General features: G+C 49.4%; 1 protein-coding gene across 9 annotated transcripts in view; it reads right to left on the bottom strand.

The window, feature by feature from the left end:
• Positions 1–2,493: 2,493 nt before the first annotated feature.
• Positions 2,494–25,782, bottom strand: part of DTNB (dystrobrevin beta) — a 350,467-nt gene continuing 327,178 nt past the window's right edge. For 4 of the 9 annotated variants that reach the window (XM_012522954.4, XM_012522953.4, XM_012522952.4 and 1 more), the window contains 5 exons: positions 12,586–12,745; positions 11,662–11,751; positions 7,617–7,670; positions 4,325–4,353; positions 2,623–2,759 (listed from right to left, as the gene is read on the bottom strand). In XM_012522954.4, the coding sequence (XP_012378408.2) occupies positions 4,349–4,353; positions 7,617–7,670; positions 11,662–11,751; positions 12,586–12,745 (309 nt within the window). In that variant the 3' untranslated portion in view covers positions 2,623–2,759; positions 4,325–4,348. Of the gene's footprint in view, positions 2,760–4,324; positions 4,354–7,616; positions 7,671–11,661; positions 11,752–12,585; positions 12,746–25,782 lie in introns of all 9 variants that reach the window. The other 5 variants (XM_058287728.2, XM_004452521.5, XM_071211907.1 and 2 more) reach the window with 4 other exon arrangements.

Below are 25,782 nucleotides of genomic sequence, written 5' to 3' on the forward strand. Positions count from 1 at the left end.
CTGACCTGGCCTCTCTCCACCCCATGGGTGCTGGCTGCCTGCCCGGACCTCGACATCCTCCTCCTAAACGGGTGGCTCAGTGGTTCCCCCAAGGCGGCAGGCTAATAGCATTGGGGTTGGCTTCTTAGAAATGCAAGTTCCCTGCATTTCCACCCCAGATCTTCTGAATCAGCAGCTCTGGGAGCGGGGCCCAGCAAGCTGCTTTAGCAATCCCATCTGAGAAGCACCAGGACAGATTACCTCCCAGCCCAGGTGCGGGACCTGGCTTAGTTTTCTAATACACAGGTGCGTGTGGTTTGTAAATACAGAGAGTATTTCCTCAAGGAAGATGGCTAACTACCACCTCCCAAGTCAAGCACGTAACAAATCATCCGACCCCTAAATCATCTGATCCCTGACACTGGTGAGGCAGGATGAGGATAGATTTGGAATCCTCTGAGTGGCTCTTCACAAGCCCCTTTCTTCCAGGAGGTGCAGCAGGAATTCAGAAGGTTCTAGGCATTGCCATAGCAACTGTACCTTTCTGAAGCTGTCACGGGCTACAGGAGCAGGGAGTAAGCAACGCAGGCGAGTCTGCAGTGGAGAACGCAAACCAGCAGCTGAAAATAAACAGAGCCCCAGGACGGCTGGGACTTGCCGGCCTGAGCTTGGCGTGGGCTGCTGCTTCCTCGGGCCCCAGGATGCATCTGGCACCTCTCTAGAGGTCTCCGCAGCCTCAAAACGGCACGAACCCAGCCCACGGGCCTGCCTGGCAGCCTGCCACACCCACGGGCCCCTGTAATGCTGAGAGCATATGTCAGTTCTCTCAAAAGATCGCCTACCCAGGTTAAATCAGGACCTTAAACGGTCACTGAGCAATTAAGAGGGAGCAGGGCCTGGGAGAGGCCTGTGGTGCGGTCGTGATGGACACGACGACAGATGGCCCCGTGTTCTAGGCTGGCTGAGGAAAGGGCCCGGCCCTGAACTTCCGAAATGGATATGGGCCCTAAAGCAGATGCCCCAAATCATGAGGCACCTCAGAGGTACAAACAGTAGATATGCTCGCCTTAAAAGAAATCAACCGACGACCAGAATTTACACCAAAGTGGAGAATCCCATGTACAAAGGCCGGCATTAGGGCTCAGCCCCGGGCCCTCCCCACTGCCCTGCCCTCACGCCCAGGAGCCAGGCACGGCGAGGAGCCAGGTGCGAGCCTCTGCTGCGGTTGAAGCTGCTCACGCCACCCCTGGCACGGGCAGGCCAAGGGCCCCAGAACCTGTGGAAGAACGAGCTGCGCAGGGCGGGGCAGCCTGTGGTGTGCAGAGTGGCACGCAGGCGAGGGGACCTGCCCAGGGGCCACGTGCCCCTCAGCTGGACAGAGCACAGCCTGCTTTGCAGCCGCCGCGCTGTCCTGAGCCTTTGGCTCCTTCGGCCGTGAAATGGGGCAGTGGCTCCTGCGAGGGGCTGGGAGGCGGGAGCCTGCCTTGTCCTCAGGGCACCGAGCGAGAGTGGGAGGTGGTGCCCAGAGCTCTCCAGAGCTTCGTGCCCCCTTTGCCCTCTCTGGTGCTCCAGGCGGGCCCTGCCCGTTTCTGTTGTGCTTACAACTTCTTGTGCGTGTGAGCTCTTTTCCCCATTTTTTTTTTTTCTTTAACAGAATCCCTGCTGGCTTCCTAGGTCCTCAGCTCAGTGCCTGGTCAGTGTGTGGCCTCGGGGGGAAACCCTCAGCCAGGCATGGGGTTTCTCCTCCTCTCCTGTTTTCTTTCGCGCCCCCCAGGCTGGAGCGGTGCAGGCCACACCTGCCCCTGCCCCTGCCCCTGCCCCTGCCCCTGCGGCGCAGGCACTTGCACCCCAGCCTCAGCTTGGTAGAAACGGGGAGGAATGGGTGCAGAGGGAAGGGGAGGGGTCGCTTGAGCCGTCCACCCGGGGCCCACAGGTCTCCTCGAGGCGGCCAGGGGTCTGCAGAGGGGGTGGAGGCCGAGAGCCAGCCGTGGGGCCTCTCACTTCATTCCAATCACTGCCCTTTATAAATATTTATAGCAGTTCTTCTACTAAAAATAACATCCCGGAGCCTAGGGAGGAGAAAAAATAAATGAAAATCACCGGGTGGTGGAGTTATGATCACGTGTGCCAGAGTACAATGGAGCCCTAAGAAGGGGACGGCGGCCCGGGCGGGGCGCCCCTGGGGTCAGGCTCCCTGCGGCCCCCGCGGCCCCCTGGCGGTACCTCGCTGCACGGCAGCCCCGCTGCCCTCCTAGGCCTCCCGGCTGCAGCCAGCGCGGCAGCAGAGGGGTGCAGCAGCCTTGGGGGCAGCAGCACCGGGGGGCGGAAGCCGGTCAGGGTGCGAGAAAGGAAGGCGGGGGCTATTCTTAGCACTGTGGCCAGGGTGTGAAGCTTTGCATGCAGATAGAAAACTGGTTGGCTTTTAAAGGTCAAAGGTAAGGAGGAAACGTGCCCCCCAGCCCCACATGCTGGCCAGAAAGCACTTCATCAGGTCACGAACACACGAGAGAAAGGTGCTTTTTCGTTTCTCTTTTCAACCGCCTGGTAAATTCCTGGCTGCCGAGATGAGACCCTGCCCGGAGGGAGCAGGGAATGTGCCGGAACATGCAGGGCTGGGAGAGGGGAAGGCCCACCAGCCGCGGCCTCGGGCTCCGCTCGCCCCGGCGGCCCGCACGCCCGTCCAGGTGCATCCAGGTGCGCGGCGGAGCTGGCCAGGAATGCGCCCGGGGGAGGCCGTGCCTGCGCCGCCTCGGTGCCAGCTCGCTCTGGGTCCTCTGCGCCTGTGCGGGACAGACTCGCTGTTAGTCACGCCCGCCTGAGGGGCTCCCCGCAATATTGCAGGGACAGATGCTGGACATTCTATAACCTGCCATAACCCACTGAATGAACTGGGGGAGAGTGTGAACTACAACATAAACTATATCCACGCGGTGCAGCAGTGCTCCAAGATGTACTCACCAAACGCAATGAGTGTGCACGATGATGAAAGAGGGTGCTGATGTGGGAGGAGTGGGGGTGGGGGTGGGGCATGGGGAACCTCATATTTTTTAATGTAACATTTTTTGTGATCTATATATCTTTTAAAAAAGAAGATAATAATAAAAAAAGAATGGCTGGGAACAAACAGCCTGCAGCGACGGGTGCTGCCTTTCAAGCCTCGGGAAACTCAAGAGCTAACAACACTCGACACTCAGGGCCTGTCTTGGGGAAGGGGGGCCTTCTGTGTGGCAGGGCAGGGGTACCCAGAGTCCTGGGAGTCACAGGGTTAGGAAATGTTCCAGGTAGAGTATGTGGGGGCTTCCTGGGAAGGCTTGTGGCTGAGGAGAAGGGACTGCAGGGCAAGAAGGAAGTAGAAGCTCCCACAAGTACTGGGGCAGGGAAGACAGCCTGGGGGACTGGTCGCCTGAGTTTCTAGGCTTTTCATCTGACTCCTGAGTTTCTCTTACATCTCCTGGAGTGGGTCAAGAAGGGCCGGATGGGAGGGGGCCCGCCAGGTTCAAGGCCAGCGTCCCAGGGCACAGAGGAGCCCCAGGCAGCGGGAAGGGCCTGAGGCAGTTCTGGGCTGTGTGGCTTCTACCCTGCAGCTCTGTGACTGAGGAAGAGGCCAGAACTTTCAAAAATAAGAAATGAGGGATGGTGTGAGGAAAAAAGATTAGAAGGAGAAAAAAATAAAATAAAAAAGAATAAAGAGACTTCTCCGGGCTTCACCAAAGGACTAAACACTTGAAAAAACTCCCCGGAACTGATGATCCAATTACTTTTGTCCCTCCCTTTAAGCCCGCATGCCTAGAGGGAGCAGTATCTAGGAAGCTGGGACTAGATAAGGGTTAAAGTCCTGCGATGGAAAAACGTGGAAGACTCCTTCCTAAGGGCCGTGGGGATTTGCCGTGCAGGCAGCAGGAAGGCGCGGCTCGGCCAGGCCTGGGAAGTGGCCCGTGCCTGCTGCAGGGCCAGCGCCATGCTGCGCTACTGAAACACCGGCCTCGGGGTGAGGGACTACGGCAGGCTAGGATTTTGGGTGACAGAATTCCAAGGGCTCAGTGGCTGGGGTGGGGATCCCCGGAAAGAAATGGATGGAGGCCATGGGAAACCCGGAGCCCAAGAGGCAGGGCCCGGGCCCCATGCCTGCCTCCGCACTCACGATCCCAACAAGATGACACCAGGCCACGGACATGCAGAGCGAGGCAGGCCGTGGCCGGGAGACAGGGCAAAGTGGGGTGCTGGCGGGCTTCTAGAGCCAACTCCGACTTGTAGGCACCTGTGCGGGGCGCTCCGGGCCGGGGAGTGCAACTGGAGGAGGGGAGGGAGGGGGCCGTGGCAGGGCCGAGAAGGTGGGTGTACTCACCGCCTCCTCTGCCGGGCTCCTCGGCTAACCTGTGGCAGCAGGACAGAAACAGCACAGAGGTCACAGCCCGGCTTCTTACTGCCCACGAGAACCTTCCCAGGGTGCCTTCCTGACCCACCAGATGGGCTGCTGGGTTTGTCCCTCCCACTGGCTAGGACACTTGTCGACCTCTTCCAACCAGGTACCATACCAGTCCTGCTATCTAGGGTCAGCAACGGCAGCTGACATAAAACGGCTCCAGGGAAACAAACATCTCCCAGGAGAAGGAAAAGAAATGGACAGGAAAAGGGAAGGGAAGTCCCCTTCAGTCTGGGGGACAGCTACAGCTCAGGGCTGTCGCTCTGCAGTGAGCAAGGTTAGCACCTTTGAAGCGCAGGGTTTCTCCCTGCAGGCGGGCAGGTGGGCTGCCTGGAGTGCGGCTCATGCTCTTGCTTACTCTGCAAGCGCCAACGCTGCGGGGACCTCAGCAGCCCTGTCCCTTCTCACCAAGGGCCACTGCCGCCGGCCTGTCAGCTGAACCCTGCCCCACACTGCAGACGCAGGTTCTGAGGGGCGAAGTTCTGAAGGAGCCAGGAGCATGAAGGAGGTCTGGAGGTGGCCTGGGGGATATCATATTAATCTGCTTCGTCTACGTGGTCTTGGGGGGGGGAGAGGCTGTAAAGTAGGAGGGCACACCAATGGGGCAGGAGCGCTCCCCAGAACGCAGGCGGACAGAAGCTCCCGAGCGGAGCAGGGGGAGGCCTGAGGCAGGTTTGCATATGGAAGGAAGCCTGGTGGGTCAGGAGTTTTTCAAAAGTGCCCATTTGGCTCTCACCATTTTGTACTGAGTAGACTATTTACCTGGCAGGGAGCTGACCGGGTTGTGTTTATTTATGCCAGCACGATTTCAACCAAAAGAAGCAATTTTTCCCCCCCTCTCTCGCTCTCATCTTTTGGTTGATAGCTACTCATCTCTAGTGCCTAGGTGTGGACAGTTAATCAGAAGGCCCAGCCATAAAACGCCTGGTCTTCTAACTAGTGACCCACATAACAGCTACGTTTTAGCTGCGGGGACAAATCTCAGGACCCACACAACATTGAGTGTCCAACAGTTAAAAAACCCCTATCCATCTCTCACCCCAACTCTTAACACTTCCCCTCAGGCTTGATACCTAGAAGCCACAGAAATAAAAATTCAGGTATCCACACAAAAAGATTCCACAAGGACCACGGAAACCCCGGTATAGGCAATGAAAATGTGCTGAGGAGGGATCGCGAGGAAGAGGCCCAGAAAGACAGAAGAGGTATTGGCAGGGCCACCAGGTGTACAGGCAGAGGGCCCCCGAGGCCAGGGAAACCACCGCGTGGTGGTTACATTCGGGCCTGAGCCGGGACTAAGGGCTGGCCTCCCGAGTGGCTGGGGCAGGTCCTGTGCTTGCTTCAGGGGAGAGGCAGGGGGCTGCGGAGAGGCAGGGGGCTGCGGAGAGGCCAGGGGAGACGCTGCAGAGGAAGGGAAGGTATATGGGGAGAGAGTCCAAAGAAGAGCGCGTAAGTCTTCAGCCAAGAACATTCCACACGAAGGCTGGGATCTGTTGTATTGTGTGTATGCATGAAAGTGAAGGGTCTCTGCGCAGCTCCTCTCCTCTCCTCCTCTTGCTCCACAGTCCTCTGGCTGCACTAGGAAGGCAGTCTTCACCTCTTCAAAGCGTTTCCAGTTGTTTGAAATGCTGCTGCTCTCCACCTCAGACCTTCTGGGGTCCATGCCAAATCCGTCAATCTCATCAGTTCATCATAGCTATTGTCTGCTTTCTCCTCGCTCTGACTCACCAAATGCCTGCAGCACTTGGAAGCATGCCTTCTCCTCTTCTCCCATTTTCTTCCTTGGCAATTCCTGGTCCTTGCTGACAAACTCTTTGCCCTCTGAGACTCCAAAGGCCTCCGTCTTTTTAGCCTCACTAGCTCCCGGGGCAAACAACGCCCCAGACTCTGCCTCCCTGAGGGCCTTCCCTGTGCCATCACGGCTTCCTTACCTCCATCGCCCACTCAACTTTTTTCGGCCTTACCTTGGTTCTTTAAGCATTAAGACTTTTTTCACTTCACTTAGTCTAACAGTTCTGCTCAAACTCAAGCATGGGCTTTGGAGGTGGCGCTATCTCAGTTAAATTCACGCTCGCCTCCTTACACCTAGAGTAACTTGACCTCTGAGCCTGGTCTATAATTTCCCCTTCGTGGGGCTGTGAAATCAGAAGAGAAGGGCGGAGCACTCAGTTGGCACTGGACAGAGGGTGCTGGCCCCTCATCTTTCCCACCTCCCCCACCTTGGCCCCCTGACGGTGCCTCCCCCCCTCCCCACAAGCTCTATCATATCACTCTGCTTGTTCCTTCCGACTTGTTAAATTATTGATGTCCTACTATGGCCAGGCACTGTTCTAGGCACTGGGGGTACACCATGAACAGAACAGACCAATTCTCTCCCTCATGGAGCTTACATTTTAGAGTAATCAGCAACAGATGCATTAATATATGATAGAAATAACAGTTAACTCTCAATTATGCAGAGGGAATTTTATCTTTTCAGTGTGAGAGAGAAGCATGAAGATTTAAGAGCACCGAGTCAGAAAGACACAGGTCAAATCCATTCACCACTTAGAAGCTACATGATCTAATCTCTTGGAGCCTATTTACTCATTGGTAAATGGGGATATTACCAATGAGGGGTTGTTAAGGGTTAAATTAGATTATATACAACAACCATTTAGCACAGTTCTAAGCACAAAACAAGTATCAACTAGACTTTCTATACAATAAACTAGGGAGGCAGTACTGTTCTTTGATAACACCTTTCTTGCCTGCTTTTATTCTTCTAGAAGCCACAAAACCGTTTTGACTATTCTAGCCCATAATGATATTTTCCTTTTCAGAAACCCTTGTTGTAATCATATGCTCAAAGTTCGACAATTAACTTTTTCTGCCAGCTAATTTTATCTGCTGTTTGCTCTGTCGATCTGAGTCTTGCTCTCCTAACCTGATAGCAACTCTTTCAGGCATGGCGTCATGTTCTGTGCTTGTATCTACTTCCTGTTTCCCAACGGGCTATCGCAGTGTCTGGACCTCAGGAAGCTTGGCTGAGCCACGGACACTACCACCTCAAGAGTAAAACTTGACCTTCAGTTAGGAAAAGCAGTAGAAGGCGCCGTGGGGGGTCCGAAAGCTTTGGGGAGAGGTGGCAGCAGGAAGGCAAAGCAGGAACGAGGGGAGAGGGTGGCTTTCTCATGGCTCCCATTCAACAAGGGTCCTGTCGCGCTGCCTTTACCTCTGTCCTTCCCATTCTGCAGCTTCTCCGCTTCTTCCTCTGTACCTTCCTCTGCTGCGAAAACAAGTCCAAGGAAGCCAGTGACCCTTCAGCACAGGACGTGCGCGGAGCGGGGGTGGGCTCGGGATGAAACCCAGCTGAAGGCTCGTGGCCGCAGCCTCCAAGGGTGACGCCGCGGCCCAGCCGCAGCGAGTCCACCCCCTGGCACTGTTTAGCTGGCGCTGCCCACGGGCCCGGAGCCCTAAGAAGTGGCGGAGTCTGATGGCACCTCCCCTGCTGCTGGCTCTGCCACTGGCTTCCCGGGTGCCCGGGGCGTGCCTGCCTCTCTGTTTTCCCTAAGGTGACAACATCTATTAGGGATACATATAATGTCCTGCATTCAGGTTCAAGAAAGTAACCTGCAGGGTGGGGGGACACCTGGATCAGCTCTGGCTTCTATGGAGAAACCAAAAAACCAAACCTAGAGATTTTAGTTGACAACAGACTTAAAATGTCTGTGGGGATATGTGAAGTGTAAGGTGTAACGTGGCTGCGGGCACCACAGCTAACGCCGTCCACGGCTGCTTTCCCAGGACTCACCGTCCTCTGCAGGGTAAGCTTGGCTGTGATACAGAGATGTGCGCTTAGCCCTGGGTGCTTGCTTTGAACTGGGGTCTTGAACTAGGCTCAGCCCAGCGTGGTTGACCAGGATGGCAGTGTCTGAAAATCCCACCACGTGAGGAGGGGCTGGAGGAATTGGGTAGATTTAGCTTAAAGAAGAGAAGACTGAAGAAGAGCCATGCTATCTGCCATCAGATGTGGGAAAGGCCAACATGAAGGGAGCTGAACATATTCTAGGTAGCTGGAGAGGGTGTAAATTGGTTACAAAGAGGCAGATATTGGCTCCCAAAGAAGGAAGAACTTTGCAGCGATTAGAGCTGGTCATGAATGAGCTCACTGGAAATATTCAAACAGAGGACTTTTATACTGGGTGGCAAGTTGGATTAAATGCCTTCTAAGAGCTTTTCTAATTCTAGGATTCTATTGTTTGTGAAAATATTTCAAAAAAGGTCAGGAGGACAAGCTATAGAGAGATACAGTACAACCAGCCTGTGTAGACAGTGTGTAAAGACAATCTAATAGCTAATCTCATCCCAACAAAAACCTGTAAGTTTTTCTCAAGGAGACAGTAAAAACATGTTGGGAGAGGAGCAGTGTGGTAGAAAGAGTACTGGCTGATTGCTCTCACAGCCTGAGCTCTAACCAGCTTTGACCCTTCAAGCTTAGGCAAATCACTTCTCTGACATCATTCACTACATTTCTAAAATCCAGAGATTGGACAATATCATTTCTAAGGTATCTTCCAAATTATATTACATAATTTTGTGAAAACCATCCTTTCCTAGTATGAGACTGCTGAGTATCCCTATACACTTTTACTTTTTGTGAAGCTGTTTGGTCTCTTTGTGCTTTATATTTAATGATGGCCAGCTATCTCTCATCCTAGTGTGATGAGCACACGAGCCACTTATTTTGCATAAAATCTACTATGTGGCCATGAGGCACAAGAATGGTTAATTCCTACGGCCTGAAAGCCCCTAAGAAATTCCCTCTAAGAGTGGGATTTCTGACATCTGCGGGGGATATATTAGGGAAGGGACCTTCTGATCACCCATGAAGTCACCCCCAAAGCCCTCACCTCTCCTGTGTGTTCTAGAGGTGTGTAGAGTGGGGGCAGTGCTTCTGAAGGGGACTGAGAAACTACCAGAATGGAATAAACATCACCATCGTGCTCCCAGAGGGGCCTTGGAGGGAAGAAAATCCACATCTTATCTTGACTGCCTCGGCAAAACCATCCTAGGCCACATGCTTATTTTCTTCTACTGGAAACAGGCAGAGTTGAGAGCAGAGCCACAGGCCTCAGTCTGGAGTCCCAAGACCACCCTGAAAGTGTACGCTTTCTCCTAAGGTCTGAAGAGACACCCACGGCCTGCCTTCCTCACAAGCACAGATAGGCGATTCCATGCTGAGGTACATGTGTTTGAAAAGTCCATGGAAAAGCTGCTGCATATTTTTACTTAACCCTGTTAAGCTACTTCATTGTATTTAAAAGCACTATATGAGGTAAAAAAAAAAACTCAAAAGAACGTAGGCTGTGTGACTTACCACTCAGGAAGGGAAACTGTAGTAGTTTGATATGGTTCGTGAATTCCAAAAATAGATATTGGATTATGTTTGTAAATGGGTCTGTATCTGGGTATGATTAAATTATGATTAGGGCTTTGACTGGGCCACATCAGTAGGGTGTTGAGTCCCTGCCCCTTGGTGGGTGAGGACTCACAGATAAAAGACATGGCAAAGGACAGAGTTGGAGTTTTTGATGCTGGAGTCTTGAGCTGGAGCCCCAGGCAGTAAGCACACAGAGGAGCTTGGTCATGAGGAAAGGGAGAAGGCCCTGGGAAGGGAAACAAATCATTTGCCTAATATTCTACAGCCGGCCTTGTGGAGAGAGGCAAAGCCTAGAGAGCCTCATAGTCTACATGACCTTGTGAAAAAAAAACAGAGGAGCTGAGTCCAGAGAGAAATGAACCCCGGGAAGAGAGGAACTCAGGAAGCCGGAACCCTGGAAGATATTGGCAGCCATCTTGCTCCAAAACGTGGCAAAAGACTTTCGTAAGGGAAGTAACTTATACTTTATGACCTGTTAACCGTAAGCTTCTATCCCACATAAATACCCTTTATAAAAACCAACTAATTTCTCGTATTTTGTATCAGTACCCCTTTGGCTGACTAATACAGAACCCATCAGCTTAATCTAGAATGTGAAAATGCTACCACTGTAAAACACTGCAGCTACATAACTGATGGACTCATGAGGATTCCTGAAGAGATGATGATGAGTATTTTATATTCTCTTTCTACTTGGTTTTATATAACGGCAAAAAATGCTATGAGTAAAGGTGCTGGGGAAATCTCTGAGGCAGCTAAACGAAGGAGAGACTGAGAAAAAAGTCACAGATAAGTGTGAACATGAAGGAGTGGAGGAAGCAACAGTGTCAGGTCATCAACTTCAAGGAAATCAGAGCCTCATTATGGACAAAAAGAGGAAATAGGGCTTTAAAAACACGTTAAGTAGGAGAGAGCAGACAGGCAGCTAGGAGAAAGTCCAGAAGCTGTTGTGGTGATTTGGTTCTAGACATCCCAGGAAAGCTTCAGAATCAGTCAGGTCAGACCTAGGGAAAGAGCAGTTATGGATGGAGCTGAGATGGAAGACAAAGTAAGTGAGGAAGGGACCTGTGGTAATTTAAAAAATTATGTTTTTAAATTGGTCCATCCCTGTGGCTGTGAACCTTTGCTTAGATTAGATTCAGCTGAGGGCCATTTGATTCGATAACTCCAGTATGGGGTAGCCCAGGGTGGGTCTTGGTCTTCTTGCTGGAATCCCTTATAAACAGAATGAATATACAGAGATAAAGGCCGTAGAGACAGAAACTTTCAGAAGCAGAAATCAATGGAATCTAGGAGACAGAAAGCTGGGGAGAGCCGGAAGCTGAAAGCAATGGAGGAGAAGGCAGAGACTGGCAGATACCGCCATTGTGCCCTGCCATATGCCCGATCACCCACAGCGGCAGTTTGGGGAGAACATCTCCTGATGAAACCTTGATTTGGACATATTTTCTCAGCCTTGAAACTCTAAGCTTCTAAACTAATAAATCCCCATTATAAAAGCCAACCCATTTCTGGTATATTGCCTTGGCAGCTTTTAGCAAACTAAAAGAGGACCTAACTGTACTTAGGGAAAAATTTCTTATACTTTCTGAATTGCATTTACTCCACAATATGTAGTGTTAGGAGAACCGTAAGTGTGTTATTATCTCTATGTGATCACATGGGGAGGAGAAGCTTTCTGGGTCAAGATATCCAGTGTCCTAGAATGCAAATAATAGATTGAGTGGCAGAATGCGGTGGGGTGTGTGATGAGGTTTGATCAGTGCTGGCAAGGTGGTAAGGAGCGTGTGGCACAGCAGGGGATGGCGTGAGGCCAGGCAGGAGCTCTGGGCTTCACCTGAATGGAGCTCCTTCACCAGGGAGGACATGGTGTTGGTGATGGAGTCAGCAGCCACCAGCAGGTCATTGCGGAGGTTTCTCCTCGTACCTGAGGAGAGTCAGAGCAGATGGTGATGCCAGGTGGTGGGCATGGAGAAAAGATGGTGCAGCAAACGCCCCTATTCTGCCAGGCCCTTGGACGCAGGCACAGAATACCTGAGGGGAGAGGGGGCAGCAGGTCCACCCGCTCCTGGGCAAGGCAGACGCATGAAGGACCCAAGGCCACTGTTCTCACTTCTCCAGTGGAAGAGCAGGATCCTGCCATTCTGGTGCTTTTTAGCCACCACCAACAAAGAGTTGGGTTCCAGAACACGAATCACCCTGATGTGTTCCTACGCCTTAGGAACGCTTCCGCCTCAGGTGGGATTTACTCCCCACCCCACCCCCTCCCGTCTCCATTCCTAACACTTCCAGCTTAACCATCTCGTCCTCCCACCCAACGACCTAATACGGTTCGTCAGTCAAGATGACTGTGGCAATTCCTGCCTGATGTGCCATTCGCAAAGCCCTGTGTAGGTGGACTACTATTCTTCCTTCTTTTGCTTGCTCTAAAGACCTTCTAGGGAAGGCATGGGCCTTGGGGAATTACTCCATTCAATTCCTCTCGTGGAGGCAAAACCAAAAGGACAAGGCACTTCCCACGACCCAGGAAAAAGAGCCCGGAACCCCAGGAGGTCTGTTCTTGGCACACATACAAAGCCTGCAGGAAGACCCACCCATCGAATGGGAAGGGGCCAGCTCTTGACTTTATACTATTCATGAAAATCTGATCATTTAAAGCTAAGGGCACAGAAGAAAAGAAACTGGGAAAATCTCAGCAGCAATCTCACACATTTTCTCAAACCCCTTCGGCTACCCATTGTCCTCTGCTCCAGAAACTCACCTTGTGCAAAGGCCTCCTGCACGTCTCCTCCAACCCCGCTGAGGGAGTCCTGCGGACAGTGCGTGGGGGTGGACCCCGCGGATGTGGAGCGGACCGGCATGGGCATTGGGGGGCCGCCTCCGTGCGTGGGCGATGTGTGCGGCGACCCTGTGGCCTGGGCCTGGGAGAATCAAGGAGAGAAAATGTTACCTCAGGGTAGCCTGCCTCTGTGAGGAAGGAACCAAGTTCTCCTTCTCAACCTGGCCCAGCCAACCGGGCTTCAGCTCCGGGGTGCTGCGCCCGGCATGATGGTATTTGAAAGGAAGGAGTCAGGCGGCCTCGGGAATGGAGAGTGGAAGAAAAGACAAAAAGAAAGGGGGGACGGGGAGGGTAGTAGAGGTAGGGTGAAGAGGGAGGGAGAGTGAGCGTTACCAGTGCAGACTGAGAAGGGGAGCGAAAGGAGAGGCGGGGGCTTTTCAGGGAGCCCCACAGAGCAGAGCGGCCGGCAGAGGATCCCAGAGGCGCTGGAGGCACGCGGTGGGAAAATAACCCACCCACAGTTTTCCTTTGGGCTTATCAACATAGGCCCTGCATCTCATTTGGGCCTCTCAAGGACCTGTCGGCAGAAAGGGCTTTTATTTTTACACTCATTTTACTGAAGAACAACTAGGATGAAAAGAGTAAGAGCTTTGCATCAGGCTGCACAGCTCGCAGTGGCGGCCCCGGGTGGCGCCTGCCCACCCGTGGACTCTGACGCGGCCTCCCGGCTGCCTCGCGGTGCACAGTGCGCCTGCGCGCCAGGAGCCCGGTGGGCTGCTCCTGTGGGGCCAGCTGCTCCCCCGGGGCTGCCTGGGTGGTGGCCGCCCGCTGCGCTCCTCACACATCCCGCGAGATTTCTCGTGGGCTCTTCCGTGGGGATGCCGGGCGAGTGGATCTAGCTTTCCTTGTGAAGGGAGCAATGGGATAAACTAGGAAAAGAAAGGTCTAGCCAAAGGAGCTCCTTTTCTTGGGCTCTGCTGCTCCTCAGAGTCATAGAAACTGAGGGTGCCATTTAGGATTTTCTGTGGGGGCAAAATCGTGGAAAGATAAGGCAAAACGTGAGAACGAGCTGAAGTGAAGAGAAGTGACTTTATGGGGCGCTTGCTTAGAAAGGATGCGGACAAGCAGGTGCAGCCACGGCGCCTTGCCGGCCACCAAGGCCACCGGTCAGTGCTAGGTCAACGGAAATGGTCTGCTCTAGAGCAGTGGTTCATACTCTGATCCACATAGATATGGCTTAATTTGAGAAATTTAAAAAATATAGAAAACTAAAAAAGTAAAACAATCTGCCCTAACAGATGACTGTTAATATTGTGTCAAAAATTTGTTTTCAATTTAAAAATACTGTAGAGGGAAGCGGGCTTGGCCCAGTGGTTAGGGCGTCCGCCTACCACATGGGAGGTCCAAGGTTCAAACCCTGGGTCTCCTTGACCCGTGTGCAGCTGGCCCATGCGCAGTGCTGTTGCACACAAGGAGTGCCCTGCCACGCAGGGGTGTCCCCCATGTAGGGGAGCCCCACATGCAAGGAGTGCACCCCTTAATGAGAGCCGCCCAGCGCAAAAGAAAGTGCAGCCTGCCCAGGAGTGGCACCTCACACACGGAGAGCTGACGCAGCAAGATGACACAACAAAAAGAAACACAGATTCCCGGTGCCACTGACAACAATGCAAGCGGACAAAGAACATGCAGCAAATGGACACAGAGAACAGACAACCGGGGGGGAGGGGGAAGGGGAGAGAAACAAATAAATAAATCTTAAAAAAAAAATACTGTAGATAAATCAGAAGACCTTTTTGCCTGTTCTGCCCAGTCCTGGTCCCTACCTTTTAGCTCTCAAGAGACATCAAAGATTTTAGTGTGATGCTTTTTTATACATACCCATATATATATTATTTTGTGCTTTAAATTTTGCATGAATAGTACTGTTCTGTACATAATTTTGCATCTGCTTTTATCACAGTATTGTTTTTGAGACATTTCCATGATGTGAGTAAATATGAACTTAGACTCTTCACATCACACACAAAAATGAACTAAAAATGGATTATACTGGGAATCGGACTTGGCCCAATGGATAGGGCATCCGCCTACCACATGAGAGGTCCGCGTTCAAAGCCTGGGCCTCCTTGACCCGTGTGGAGCTGGCCCATGTGCAGTGCTCATGTGCACAAGGAGTGCTGTGCCACACAGGGGTGTCCCCCGCGTAGGGGAGACCCACGCGCAAGGAATGCTCCACATAAGGAGAGCCGCCCAGCGCGAAAGCAAGTGCAGCCTGCCCAAGAATGGTGCCACACATACGGAGAGCTGACACAAGATGATGCAACAAAAAGAAACACAGATTCCTAGTGCGACTGAAGTGGTCACAGAAGAACACACAGCGAATGGACACAGAGAGCAGACAACTGGGGGCGGGGAAAGGGGAGAGAAAAAAAAGAAAGGATTATACTAAATAAATATAAAAGCTAAAACTATAAAACTTCTCAAAAAAAGCATAAGAAAAATCTTTATGACCTTGGGTTAGGTAAATATTTCTTAGATATGACAGTAAAATATAATATATACAAGTAAAAAAATTGCTAAACTGTCTTTCATCAAAATTAAAAAACTTTTGCTCTTCAAAAGACACCAATATGATGGTAGCCCGACACTGTGAACGTAATTGAAACCAATGAATTGTATACTTGAGATTGTTTAAAATGGGAAATTTCGTGTTGTGTATGTTACCACGATAGAAAAAATTGAAAAAGACACCATAAGAACTATATACAAAAATTAACTCAAAATGGATCACAGACTTAAATGTTAAAGCTAAAATTTAACTTTTAGAAGAAAACATAGGGGTGAATTTTTATTATGTTGGATTAAACAATGGTTTTTTAGGTATGATGCCAGAAGCACAAGTACAAAAGAAAAACTTAACTTTTGTGTTACAAAGGAGGCCATCAAGAAAGTAAAAAGAGGGAAACGGACTTTGGCCCAGTGGTTAGGGCGTCCGTCTACCATATGGGAGGTCCGCGGTTCAAACCCCGGGCCTCCTTGACCCGTGTGGAGCTGGCCCATGCGCAGTGCTGATGCACGCAAGGAGTGCCTTGCCACGCAAGGGTGTCCCCCGCATGGGGGAGCCCCACGCGCAAGGAGTGCGCCCGAGAGGAAAGCCGCCCAGCATGAAAAGAAAGAGCAGCCTGCCCAGGAATGGCGCCACCCACACTGCCCGTGCCGCTGACAACAACAGAAGCGGACAAAGAAACAATACGCAGCAAATAGACACCAAGAACAGACAACCAGGGGAGGGGGGGAAATTAAATAAATAAATCTTTAAAAAAAAAAAAAAAAAAAAAGAAAGTAAAAAGACCACCTACAGAATGTGAGACAATACTGGCAAATCCTCGATAAGGGATTTACAAGCAGAAAATATAAAGAACTCATACAACTCAATGGTAAAAAGACAAACAAATTAAAAAATGGGCAAAGGATCTGAATAGATATTTCTCCAAAGAAGATATACAAATGGCCAACAAGCACATGAAAAGATGCTCAACATTGTTAGCCATTAGGGAAATGCAAATAAAACCCACAGTCATATGCCACTTCAAACCCACTGGAATGGCTATGATTAAAAAAGAAAGATAATAAAACTTTTTTATCCCGATGAGGATGTGGAGAAGCTGGACCCCCATAGCTACTTGTGGTATTGTAAAATGGTGCAGTTGCTTTGAAAAACAGGCTGGCAGTTCCTTGAAAGTTTCAATATACAGTTACCAAATGACCCACTAAATCCACTCCTAGTATAATATATCCAAGAGAAATGAAAACATAAATCCAAACAAAAACTTGTCCATGAATGCTCAGAGCAGCATTATTCATAATAGCCCCGAAGTGGAAGCAACCCAGACGTATACCTACTGATGAACAAAATGTGGCATATCCATACAATGGGATATTATTCAGCAATAAAAATGAAATACTGATACATGCTACAAAATGGCAAACCTTAAAAAGGCTTTCAAAGGCTTTAGGCTAAATGAAAGAAGCTAGTCAGAAAATACCACATATTGTATGATTCCATTTATATGAACTATTTGGAATAGACCAACCCATAAAGACAGAAAGTGGATTATTGGTTGCCCAGGATTGGAGGGGGCTAGAGGGAAACAGGAAGGGGATGGGGGAAGAGAAAGGAGTTTTTTTTGGAATGATGAAAATGTTCTAAAATTGATTGTGGTGATGGCTGTCCAACTCTGAATATACTAAAACCACTAAATTGTACATGTTTCAGTGGGTGAATTGTATGGCATGTGAATTAAATCTCAATATAGGTGTTATTTAAAAAGATACCATTAAGAAAATAAAATAAGCCACAGGCTAGAAGAAAATACTTGTAAGAACTCTTACAAACCAATAAGATAAACAATCTAGTTAATAAGTAGGCAAAGATTTGAATAGATATTTCACCAAAGAAGATATACAAATGAGCCAATAATCATATGAAAAATGTCCAACATGACTAGTTATTAGGAAAATTAAAAGAGGAGTAATTATTAGGGAATAAAAACACTTCACATCCACTGAAATAGCTATAAACAAAAAGAGTGAAAAGGATGTGGGGAAACTGAAACCCTTGTCATACATTGCTAATGGGACTGTAAAATGCCACAACCACTTTGGAAAGGAATTTGGTAATTTCTTTAAACAATTAACATCCACTAACCATATGGCCTAGCCATTCTACTCTTGAGAAGCTACCCAAAGGAAATGAAAACAGAGGTCCACCCAAAAGGGGTGTGAGAAGTTTGTAGCAACATTTCAATAGCCAAAAAGTGGAGACAATCCAAAAGTCCATTGACTGGTGAACGGATGAACAAAATGTGGTATAGCCCTACAATGGAATACTCTGGAAATTCTTTTTGCTACATAGAGTATTTCTACTCTCTCCTAATTTTTATGATAAATTTCTATTGACAATTAAATATGTTCTATCTTGTGAAATATTCTTTTCTATTTTTGTCAGTGATTAAAAAATACTCTATTATTTACTTTTTTTTTTTTTCCAGTAAAAAGAATTTATTTGGGAAATGAGAGAAAGAACAGAGCTTGCTGAGAAATGGGAGAGAAAGATGGAAATACACACCAAGATTTGGTGCGGGCCCCTGTAGGCAGAGAGAGCCTGTTATTTACTTTTTCAGTATATATCTTCTCTTCTCAGCTAGTTTATCTAGTTATAAACATCTCATAAATTGTTTGGTCAGATAACATTATCATGTATTCATCCCTGTATTTTTGTACACTAGCGGCCCTTTTACTCTCAAATCATATCGCTCAGCCCTGCTTTGGGGCTATTTTTGTGGGGAGGTGGGAAGGGGTGGGCAAATAACATAAAAGTAATGCCTTTTAAGATTTTAAAATGGCTTCCCAGGTATAAGGTAGAGATTTCAAAGTGTACATGAGCACCTATACCTAGAATTTCAGTTCTTATCCAAACTAGATTAAAAAGCTGGGGAAAGGGAGGTGAGAGACTCTGCAGCAAGGGCAAGTCTGCTGCAGTGGCCTGGCTTTGCAGGGAGCCTCTGAGCCAGCACAGCTGGATGTGGGAAACCTTAGAAGTGGTGGAGAGTGGCAAAGCAGGGCCTTTCCTGGGGCTAAGAAAAGAGGTGGTTGTCTGGGTTGCTTGGCTTCAGGAAGGGACCTTGTGCACGCCAGCAGCCAATGGCACAGCCAATAGTTTTCCCATGGGCTGACAGTGGTAGGGAGGCAACCATGAGAAGCAGTGAGTCTAGTGGTCTCTCGGTTGTGGGAGGGGTAACAGCCTCAACAGGATCACACATGGACCTTGGGAGCTGGGGGCAGCCCACGAACTCAAGTGCCTCAGTGGAGGTGTGGGGAGTGCTGCCTGCAAGAACCAGACCTGCCCACAACCAAAGGACAAGATGGGACAACCGTCTGGATATGGACATCCCTCCACTGATCACTGATGCCACAGGACATCAGAGCACAGCAACCATGTCCGGCAGTGGGAAGTGACTGGCTGCAGAGTTTGTCTGGAAATGCCTAGAGAAAGCATTCAGCTCTGACAGAATGGCAAATCAAGATGGAAATGAAGTCCAGCTAAAGAAAAAAAAAATATTTTTGCCCACCTGAGTCTGCAATCTAGAAATTCAAACCACTGCGTGACAGGTATTGCTGTCCTCTGAGGGCCACCCTGGCATAAAGCATGCACAAGTCCTTGAGAAACCCCCTTAGTGTGGTCTGGGTGGGCACTGCTTCCAGGGCACTGAATAGCAGAGCCTTGAGACCTGAGATAAGCAAACAGGCTGCTTTTTAAGAAGAGGAAACAATGATCTGAATTTTAAGAATGCTTTATTTTGCAAAGAGTTTAATATGAAAATGATGATGGGGGATGAGGCAAGAGGGGTGGGGCAGGGGTGGACAGACACATGTGGCTAAAGCTCTACCACCAGGAAGCAAAACATCGGGCCCACCATCAGCCTGAAAATAGTCAGACCCCCTTCCTGGGACTACTGCCCAGCACACGCATGAGGAAGATGAAAGCCAGACTCCAGAAATCGTCTTTGTTCCCAGCAGTGGAAAGAGGAAAGCTAAGACTATTGGGAAGGCATGATGCTCCTCCTTGGATATCATATCCCAGCACTCTGCTTTAGGGTCACACTGGAACAGAGTGGCCAGGGGCCCTATGTGAAGTCTGGCCTCCACAGAGCATGAGCAGGACATGGGAATCCTGGGTAGCTGGTAACTCCCAGAGGTCCCGAGTTCCATGCACTTACTTTAGCTGGGCCTAAGGCTGAGGGTTCAGGAAGGCCCAGAGCCTGGGGTGCATCTTGGAGGAGGTACGCCTTGGTCCAAAGGATATGTCAATGGACTGGGGAAAACAATGCTCAAGAGATCTTGCAATACTGAAAGGAGTGTGCTCTCTCTTGTTGTTCTTCAGGTATCAGCTCCTCTAAGATCATTTTAGGTCTTATACGACATTACCACAGAACTCTGTACTCCATCAGGGCACTTCTTTCTTAAATTTTCTCTCATCATTGTGCTTAGCACAAGGAAGTGCTAAATAAATGTGTACTAAATGACAATGAGGGACATCAAGTTCCTGACTTTTCTTCTGTCATGGCTGGAAAGCAGCAGAGCAGGCAATAATCTCCAGGATGCACTAAATCTATCGGCCATTGATAGTAGCACCACGAGCTACTTTAACTAGATGTTCCATGTGGCAGGCAGACCCTAAGAGAGTCCTCAGGGAGCACGTCTGGGTATCCTGCCCTTATGTAACCCCTCTCGCAGAACGTGGGCCCGGCCTAGCGACTTGCGTCTAATGAGTCAGATGAATGGGATGTCACTTCTGAGATTAGGTTACAAAAGACTGTGACTGCTGTCTGGCCCACACTCTTGCTCTCCTGCTTGCTCCGGCTGATGGAGCTGCCTACCATCTCGTGAGCTCCCTTTGGATAGCTTTGGAGAGTGCCTTCCAGCCAACCCTGGGCTGAGGCCCCCCGTCCCACAGCCTACAGGGAACTGATTCTGCCAACAATAATGACAGCATGGGAATAGACACTCCCAGTGGAGCCTCGAGATGCAGCCTTGGAGGACACCCTGGTGGCAGCTTGTGAGAGGCTGAGCTGCAGGACCCTACTAAGTAGGGCCTTGATTCCTGGCCCCCAGAAGCTGTGAGATAATCAATATTTGTTCTTTTAAGCCACTGAGTTTGGGGCTAATTTGTTACACAGCAACAGGAAACATTAAGGTTGGTATTTTTCTTTACATATTATCAGATCATCCCCCATGGAGAGCATTTGATTGCAAGGGCGGGCAGGGGACAACATTGGGAAGTGAGACCCCCCAGAGGCCATCATGACAGGCCAAAGGTGAGGCCCTAGGCGAGAGGAACAGAGAAGTCGGGAAGGGAAGGAACTTAATCAGGAAAAAAAGTCCTAATCTGAGAATGCCCCCAGGGCCCTGAGTGTATTAGCATGTCCGGCCTCTGAACCGCTCAATATCTTTACTTTGTCGGATAAGTACCAGCACCTAGAGGCATTTCTGTAGGTTGAGTTCAGTGACCCAACACAGGAGGGGCAGATGCAGCTCTGAGCTCTAACCCAGCTCTTCCTGCCTGCTCTGGGTGAACATCTCAAGAGGCAGCGTGGTGCAGCAGAAAGGCGTGGAATTAGAAGTCAGGCGACCTGGGTACTTACTTTGACTGCACAGCACATGCATCTTAATTTCCCTGGGACTCAGTTTTCTCATTTGTAAACTGAGGGGATTCAACTAGATGACCTCTGAGGCATTGTTCAGATATAAAATTCTATGATCCTGTGATCTTAGCCAAGTTACCTGAACTGAGAAATGCCAAGCATGGCTTGGCTTTGGGCATAAGCACTGTGAGTGAAGGCTGCTCTTCTGAGAGTTCTCGGCAGCCTTGCTTGACTTCTAACACACCTTCCTGCTGCAAGGGGTCAACACCTGAGGGGCTGCCCATTTAGGCCTCTTGCAAATGAGGCCTGAGGAGCAGGCACGGGGACAGGCTATTCTACAGAGCCTGCGATGGGGTCTTCCTAGTTAGGTGAGCACCACGCTGCGCAAGGCAACACCTGGAGCACAGAGCAATTCTCCAGGCACGCGGGTGACCCCCTGCCACCCTGGCTAGGGTTGTTCCATTCTCTGACCATTTCAGAGGTGTGGTAGTTTGAGGCTTTCATGGATCCCAGAAAGGATCATATCCTTCGACCTAATCCATTCCTGTGGGTGTGAACCTTTTGCAGGTGGGAACTTCTTTTGATTAGATCACTTCAGTTACAGGCCTTATTAGATCACTTTAGTTAGGTGTGACCCAGGGTGGCTCTTAATCCTCTTATTGGAGTCTCTTATAAATGGGATGAATATGGAGAGACAAAGAAAAAAAGACACAGGAGCTCAGAGAGGAACCCACAGAAGCCGAGAGAGAAAGTCATAGATAGAGCAGGCAGAAGCCAAAGCAACGGAGCCCAGAGGAGAAGGCAGAGACCAGCAGATGCCGCCATGTGCCTTCCCATGCAAAAGAGAAGTCCATGATCGTCCGTAGTCAGTCTTTGTGAGAGAGTGCTTTGGACATTTTTCTCAGCCTCAGAACTGTTAAGTTTATAAATCGTGAAATCCCCATGTAAAAGCCAACCCAATTCTGGTAGATTGCTTTTTGCAGCTTTTAATAAACTGAAAAATAGGAATGGGCCATCCTGACACAGAGTTAAACTGGAAGGTCACTGTTTTTTTTTTTTTTTTAATTATAGGAGGTACTGGGGATTGAACCTAGGACCTCATACATGGGAAGCAGGAGCTTAACCACTGTGCTTCTTCATCCACACCCGCTCCCCATCACTGAATTTTATGTTTGTGAGGCACTCTGCTTCATGCAAACCATCAGTGGCACTGTAGGAAGCCGGGAGGGAGCGTCATAGTTGGGACCTTGGAAATATGGTGAACTTGAGAATCAAATAAAAATCTGTAAAGGTAGAGGAACTAGTCAGATGAGTTCAAGAAAGCAGGGATTAGCTGTCCAATGAGGATATAAACTAATCTTGTGCCTTGAGGTTTCAACGGCCAGATGAGGGGGTAATTAGCCCGGGGAGCAAGGGAAGATGTGTAGCATTTTCTCAGTGTTTTAAGGTTTCTTGATGCCAGGACAGTGGAATCTTGTGATACAACGTATAACAAAGGCTTGAATATGATCATGTGTCCAACAAAAAAGTTAACACAATAAATGCCCTGTTACGCAGGTTCTCTGAGTAGAGGTCTCCTGTAGTTGGAAACAATTCTGCCCAAAATAGAGCTGGAGAAACGTTACCATCTGAGAAGCTCTCTAGCCCGTAGGCTCTTCACTTTCCCTAAATCAGCACACTCTGAGAATCTGAGAAAGCTATGTATCATCTTGCGAGAAAAGTGCTCAGAAGTTATGCTTATAATTTCAGAGGGCTCATAACCCAGGTGAAAAGCCTCTGTTTTAGCCTAACACTCATTTTATTTTGAGGAGGTTAAGGCCTAGCGAGGTCACAAGGCCACAGCCAAGTCAGTAGAAAGGCTTAGACTGGTACTAGGTCTCTAACTGCCTCAAACTGCTAGGAGACACTCAAGCAGACTGGGATCACTGCACAGCGGGCTAGGAGCAGACTGGACTCACTGCACAGCGGTTCTGAGGCCAGAAGGAACATGGATGTGGATCAGTCAAGATGTCTCACTTCTGAAGCTTGTTATGCTTTTCTGTAGGTCAGTTTAATTTCCAGGAAGAGTGAGAAACGTGAGCAAGCAGAAGACAGGGATGCTGACTTGGTGACTTGTGCAGAACACAAATCTAATATTGGAGCCAAGGCAGGTACAGAGAGAGTCAGCCGCATGCTCTTGCATCAAAGCCTGCATCTGAGTGGCCATACAGGTGGGGACGGTCATGCTGTGGTGGAGAACTGGCTAGAAGGCCAGCTGCACAGGGGCAGGTCCCTGCCTTTTGCAGGGCAGTGACGCTGCACTGTCCCAGGCCACGTTCAGGTCAGGTGTCCCCAGCACGGTGCCTGGACAGAGGTGGCTCCGTAAGTACTGTCTCCTTTCCTCCTTTTTCTTCACTGAACAGGTATAGTATTTGTACTTCCTTGGTACATGTGACAGTCAGGTAATCAAGCCCACAGAGGCTTGGGGCAAAGAGCCTGGTTCTGAATTCATGCTCTGCCTGGCACGTTAGTAATGGCTTACACACACACACACACACACACACACACACACAGCCAAAACTCTGATGAGGCTGTTAGCATGGTAACAGGAAGGAAGGCACTTTGGTCTCCATTTCTCTCTCTGACTCATGGATACCTGCCAGGTAGCAGATGGCCTGCGTGGACAATTACCTTCATTTTGCTGCAGTGTATTTATATTAAACAACCTGGCCTCTTTACAGATGATTTTCAGAGGCCCTCTCAGAAAAACAAACAAAGCAATACCGTGAGAAAGGAGCTGTGAGGTCACAGTGAATGTAGAGAGAAGTGGAGTGTAGACAGGATGGTCCTTCTATATGTTTTTCTTCAAGAAAAGGTAAAAACAAGCAAAAAAACCCATGTACTATTTTGAGCTGGGACTGGCAGTGGCTCTGCTGGAACATGCAGCAGTCTAATCAAATGTGGAAGACAGAGAGGTGACAGGATTATCTGAAGCAGCGCTATCATGCTATAAGATTGGCAAATAACCGCCCAACATGACAAAGGTTAAGACTGTCAAGAGTTAGGACCAGGAATGGAAGTGGGCAGACAATGGAGAACAGGGAGGTGGGGAGGTGGGGGGATGGAGAGACAAGAAAAGCAGCAGGCCACGGTGCCCTCTGGGGTGAATTAGAAGCAGGTAGAGAACATGTCTGGAGACCTTTGTAACTGAGAGCAAAGGTCCCACCTGCAAGCTTTAGTGCAGTGTAGCCGAGGAAAGATAAACTTGCTTCACCTAGGAGAGGGGTGAGGAGTTTTATGATATCTCTCTTCTCTTACCACTGTTAATACACATTTATTTATTGTCTGCATCTGTTGGAAGGATGAAGCCACCAAGAAGTCTTCATGAGTCCTTCTGTGGAGAGCTGACACCTGTTTTTTCCTACAATCACTTCAGAAAACTGCGCTCACACATAATCTGTCACTCGCTGTGCTGGCTTGTGGGGTAATGAGCTGTGGAGAGGAAACAGCCGGATGTCTTGGGATCCCAGTATTGGCAACAGGTAGAAGGTTAGGGCGCTCCATCTTCATGAATTTGCCCCTACTTGTGTCCAGCTAAATTATACAGAGGACAAAGCTTATGCCAAGGCTTAGAGGGGTGGGGGTGCAGCAAGGCATCCAGTTAGCGTCCATAATGGAAGGAGGAAGGTACATTAAATTCGTGGGACAAAGAATAACCTATAGAAATGAATCATAAACCCATAGATAAAAAGAAAGTTGGAATTTTAACATTTAGATAGGGAAGCTTATAAATTCCAAGGTAAGAATTCTCCTCTTTATGTGTATTTCTCCTAGTTTGTCCAGCTTTATTTAAAAGCGGTAGCCCACTAGTCTCATGGAAAGATTGCCACGCCAGTTTTCAGCAGCATGCTCAGGGGCCTCCTTGTGGGAAAACCCCTGTAAATGGAACACCGAACACTCAGAATGCATGTCAGTAACAAAAACTAGGATAGGCTCCCTGAAGGATGTGCTCCTTACTCAGATGGCTGAATCAATTATCAGGCAGTGGTATTTTAAAATGCAAAGTCAGTAAGTCACATTTAAATGCTACTTAAGGACAAGGCACTCTTCTTCAACTACATCACTCTACCTTTGCTGAGCCCAGGCTTTGCAGTCAGGCGGGAGCTACTTTGAATTCCTGCTGGGCTGTTTAGCAGTCGTGTGATCTTGGGCAACTTACTTAACCTCTCCGTACCTTGGATTTTCCAAGTAGAATATCTAGCTCACTGGTTGGTGAGGCTGAGTAAGGAATATTTCACACACCTGACTCCACAATGTCACACCTGTACGATTCTACTGGGTTAGGTGCTGTGCGGGATAAATAGAGGAGGCGATGTCTCTGCCCTTGGCAAGCTACAACCTCCTGAAGGAGTTAGGCAGGTATGCAACCAGTACACAAGTGCCATAGGAGACATACACAGGGAAAGCAGCAGAGAAGAGGGTTCAACTCTTACTTTCTAAAATAGGGTAAGGTCTCCTGAGAGATTCCTGAAGGGCATAATTGCAATAGGCAGAAGACTAGGGGGAAGCAGACTTAGCCCAGTGGTTGGGGCGTCCGCCTACCACATGGGAGGTCTGCGGTTCAAACCTCGGGCCTCCTTGACCCATGTGGAGCTGGCCCATGCGCAGTGCTGATGTGTGCAAGGAGTGCCATGCCACACAGGGGTGTCCCTGCTTAGGGGAGCCCCAACGCAAGGAGTGTGCCCCATAAAGAGAGCCGCCCAGCGCGAAAGAAAGTGCAGCCTGCCTAAGAATGGCACCGCCCATATGGAGAGCTGACACAACAAGATGATGCAACAAAAGGAAACACAGATTCCCATGCTGCTGCCAACAACAGAAGCGGACAAAGAAGAAGACTCAGCAAATAGACACAGAGAACAGACAACTGGGGTGGGGGAGAAGGGGAGATAAATAAATAAATCTAAAAAAAAAAAAGAACTAAATGGTTAGATAAGTA

This window comes from Dasypus novemcinctus, chromosome 25 (assembly GCF_030445035.2).
Source record: "Dasypus novemcinctus isolate mDasNov1 chromosome 25, mDasNov1.1.hap2, whole genome shotgun sequence".
Classification (NCBI taxonomy): domain Eukaryota; kingdom Metazoa; phylum Chordata; class Mammalia; order Cingulata; family Dasypodidae; genus Dasypus; species Dasypus novemcinctus.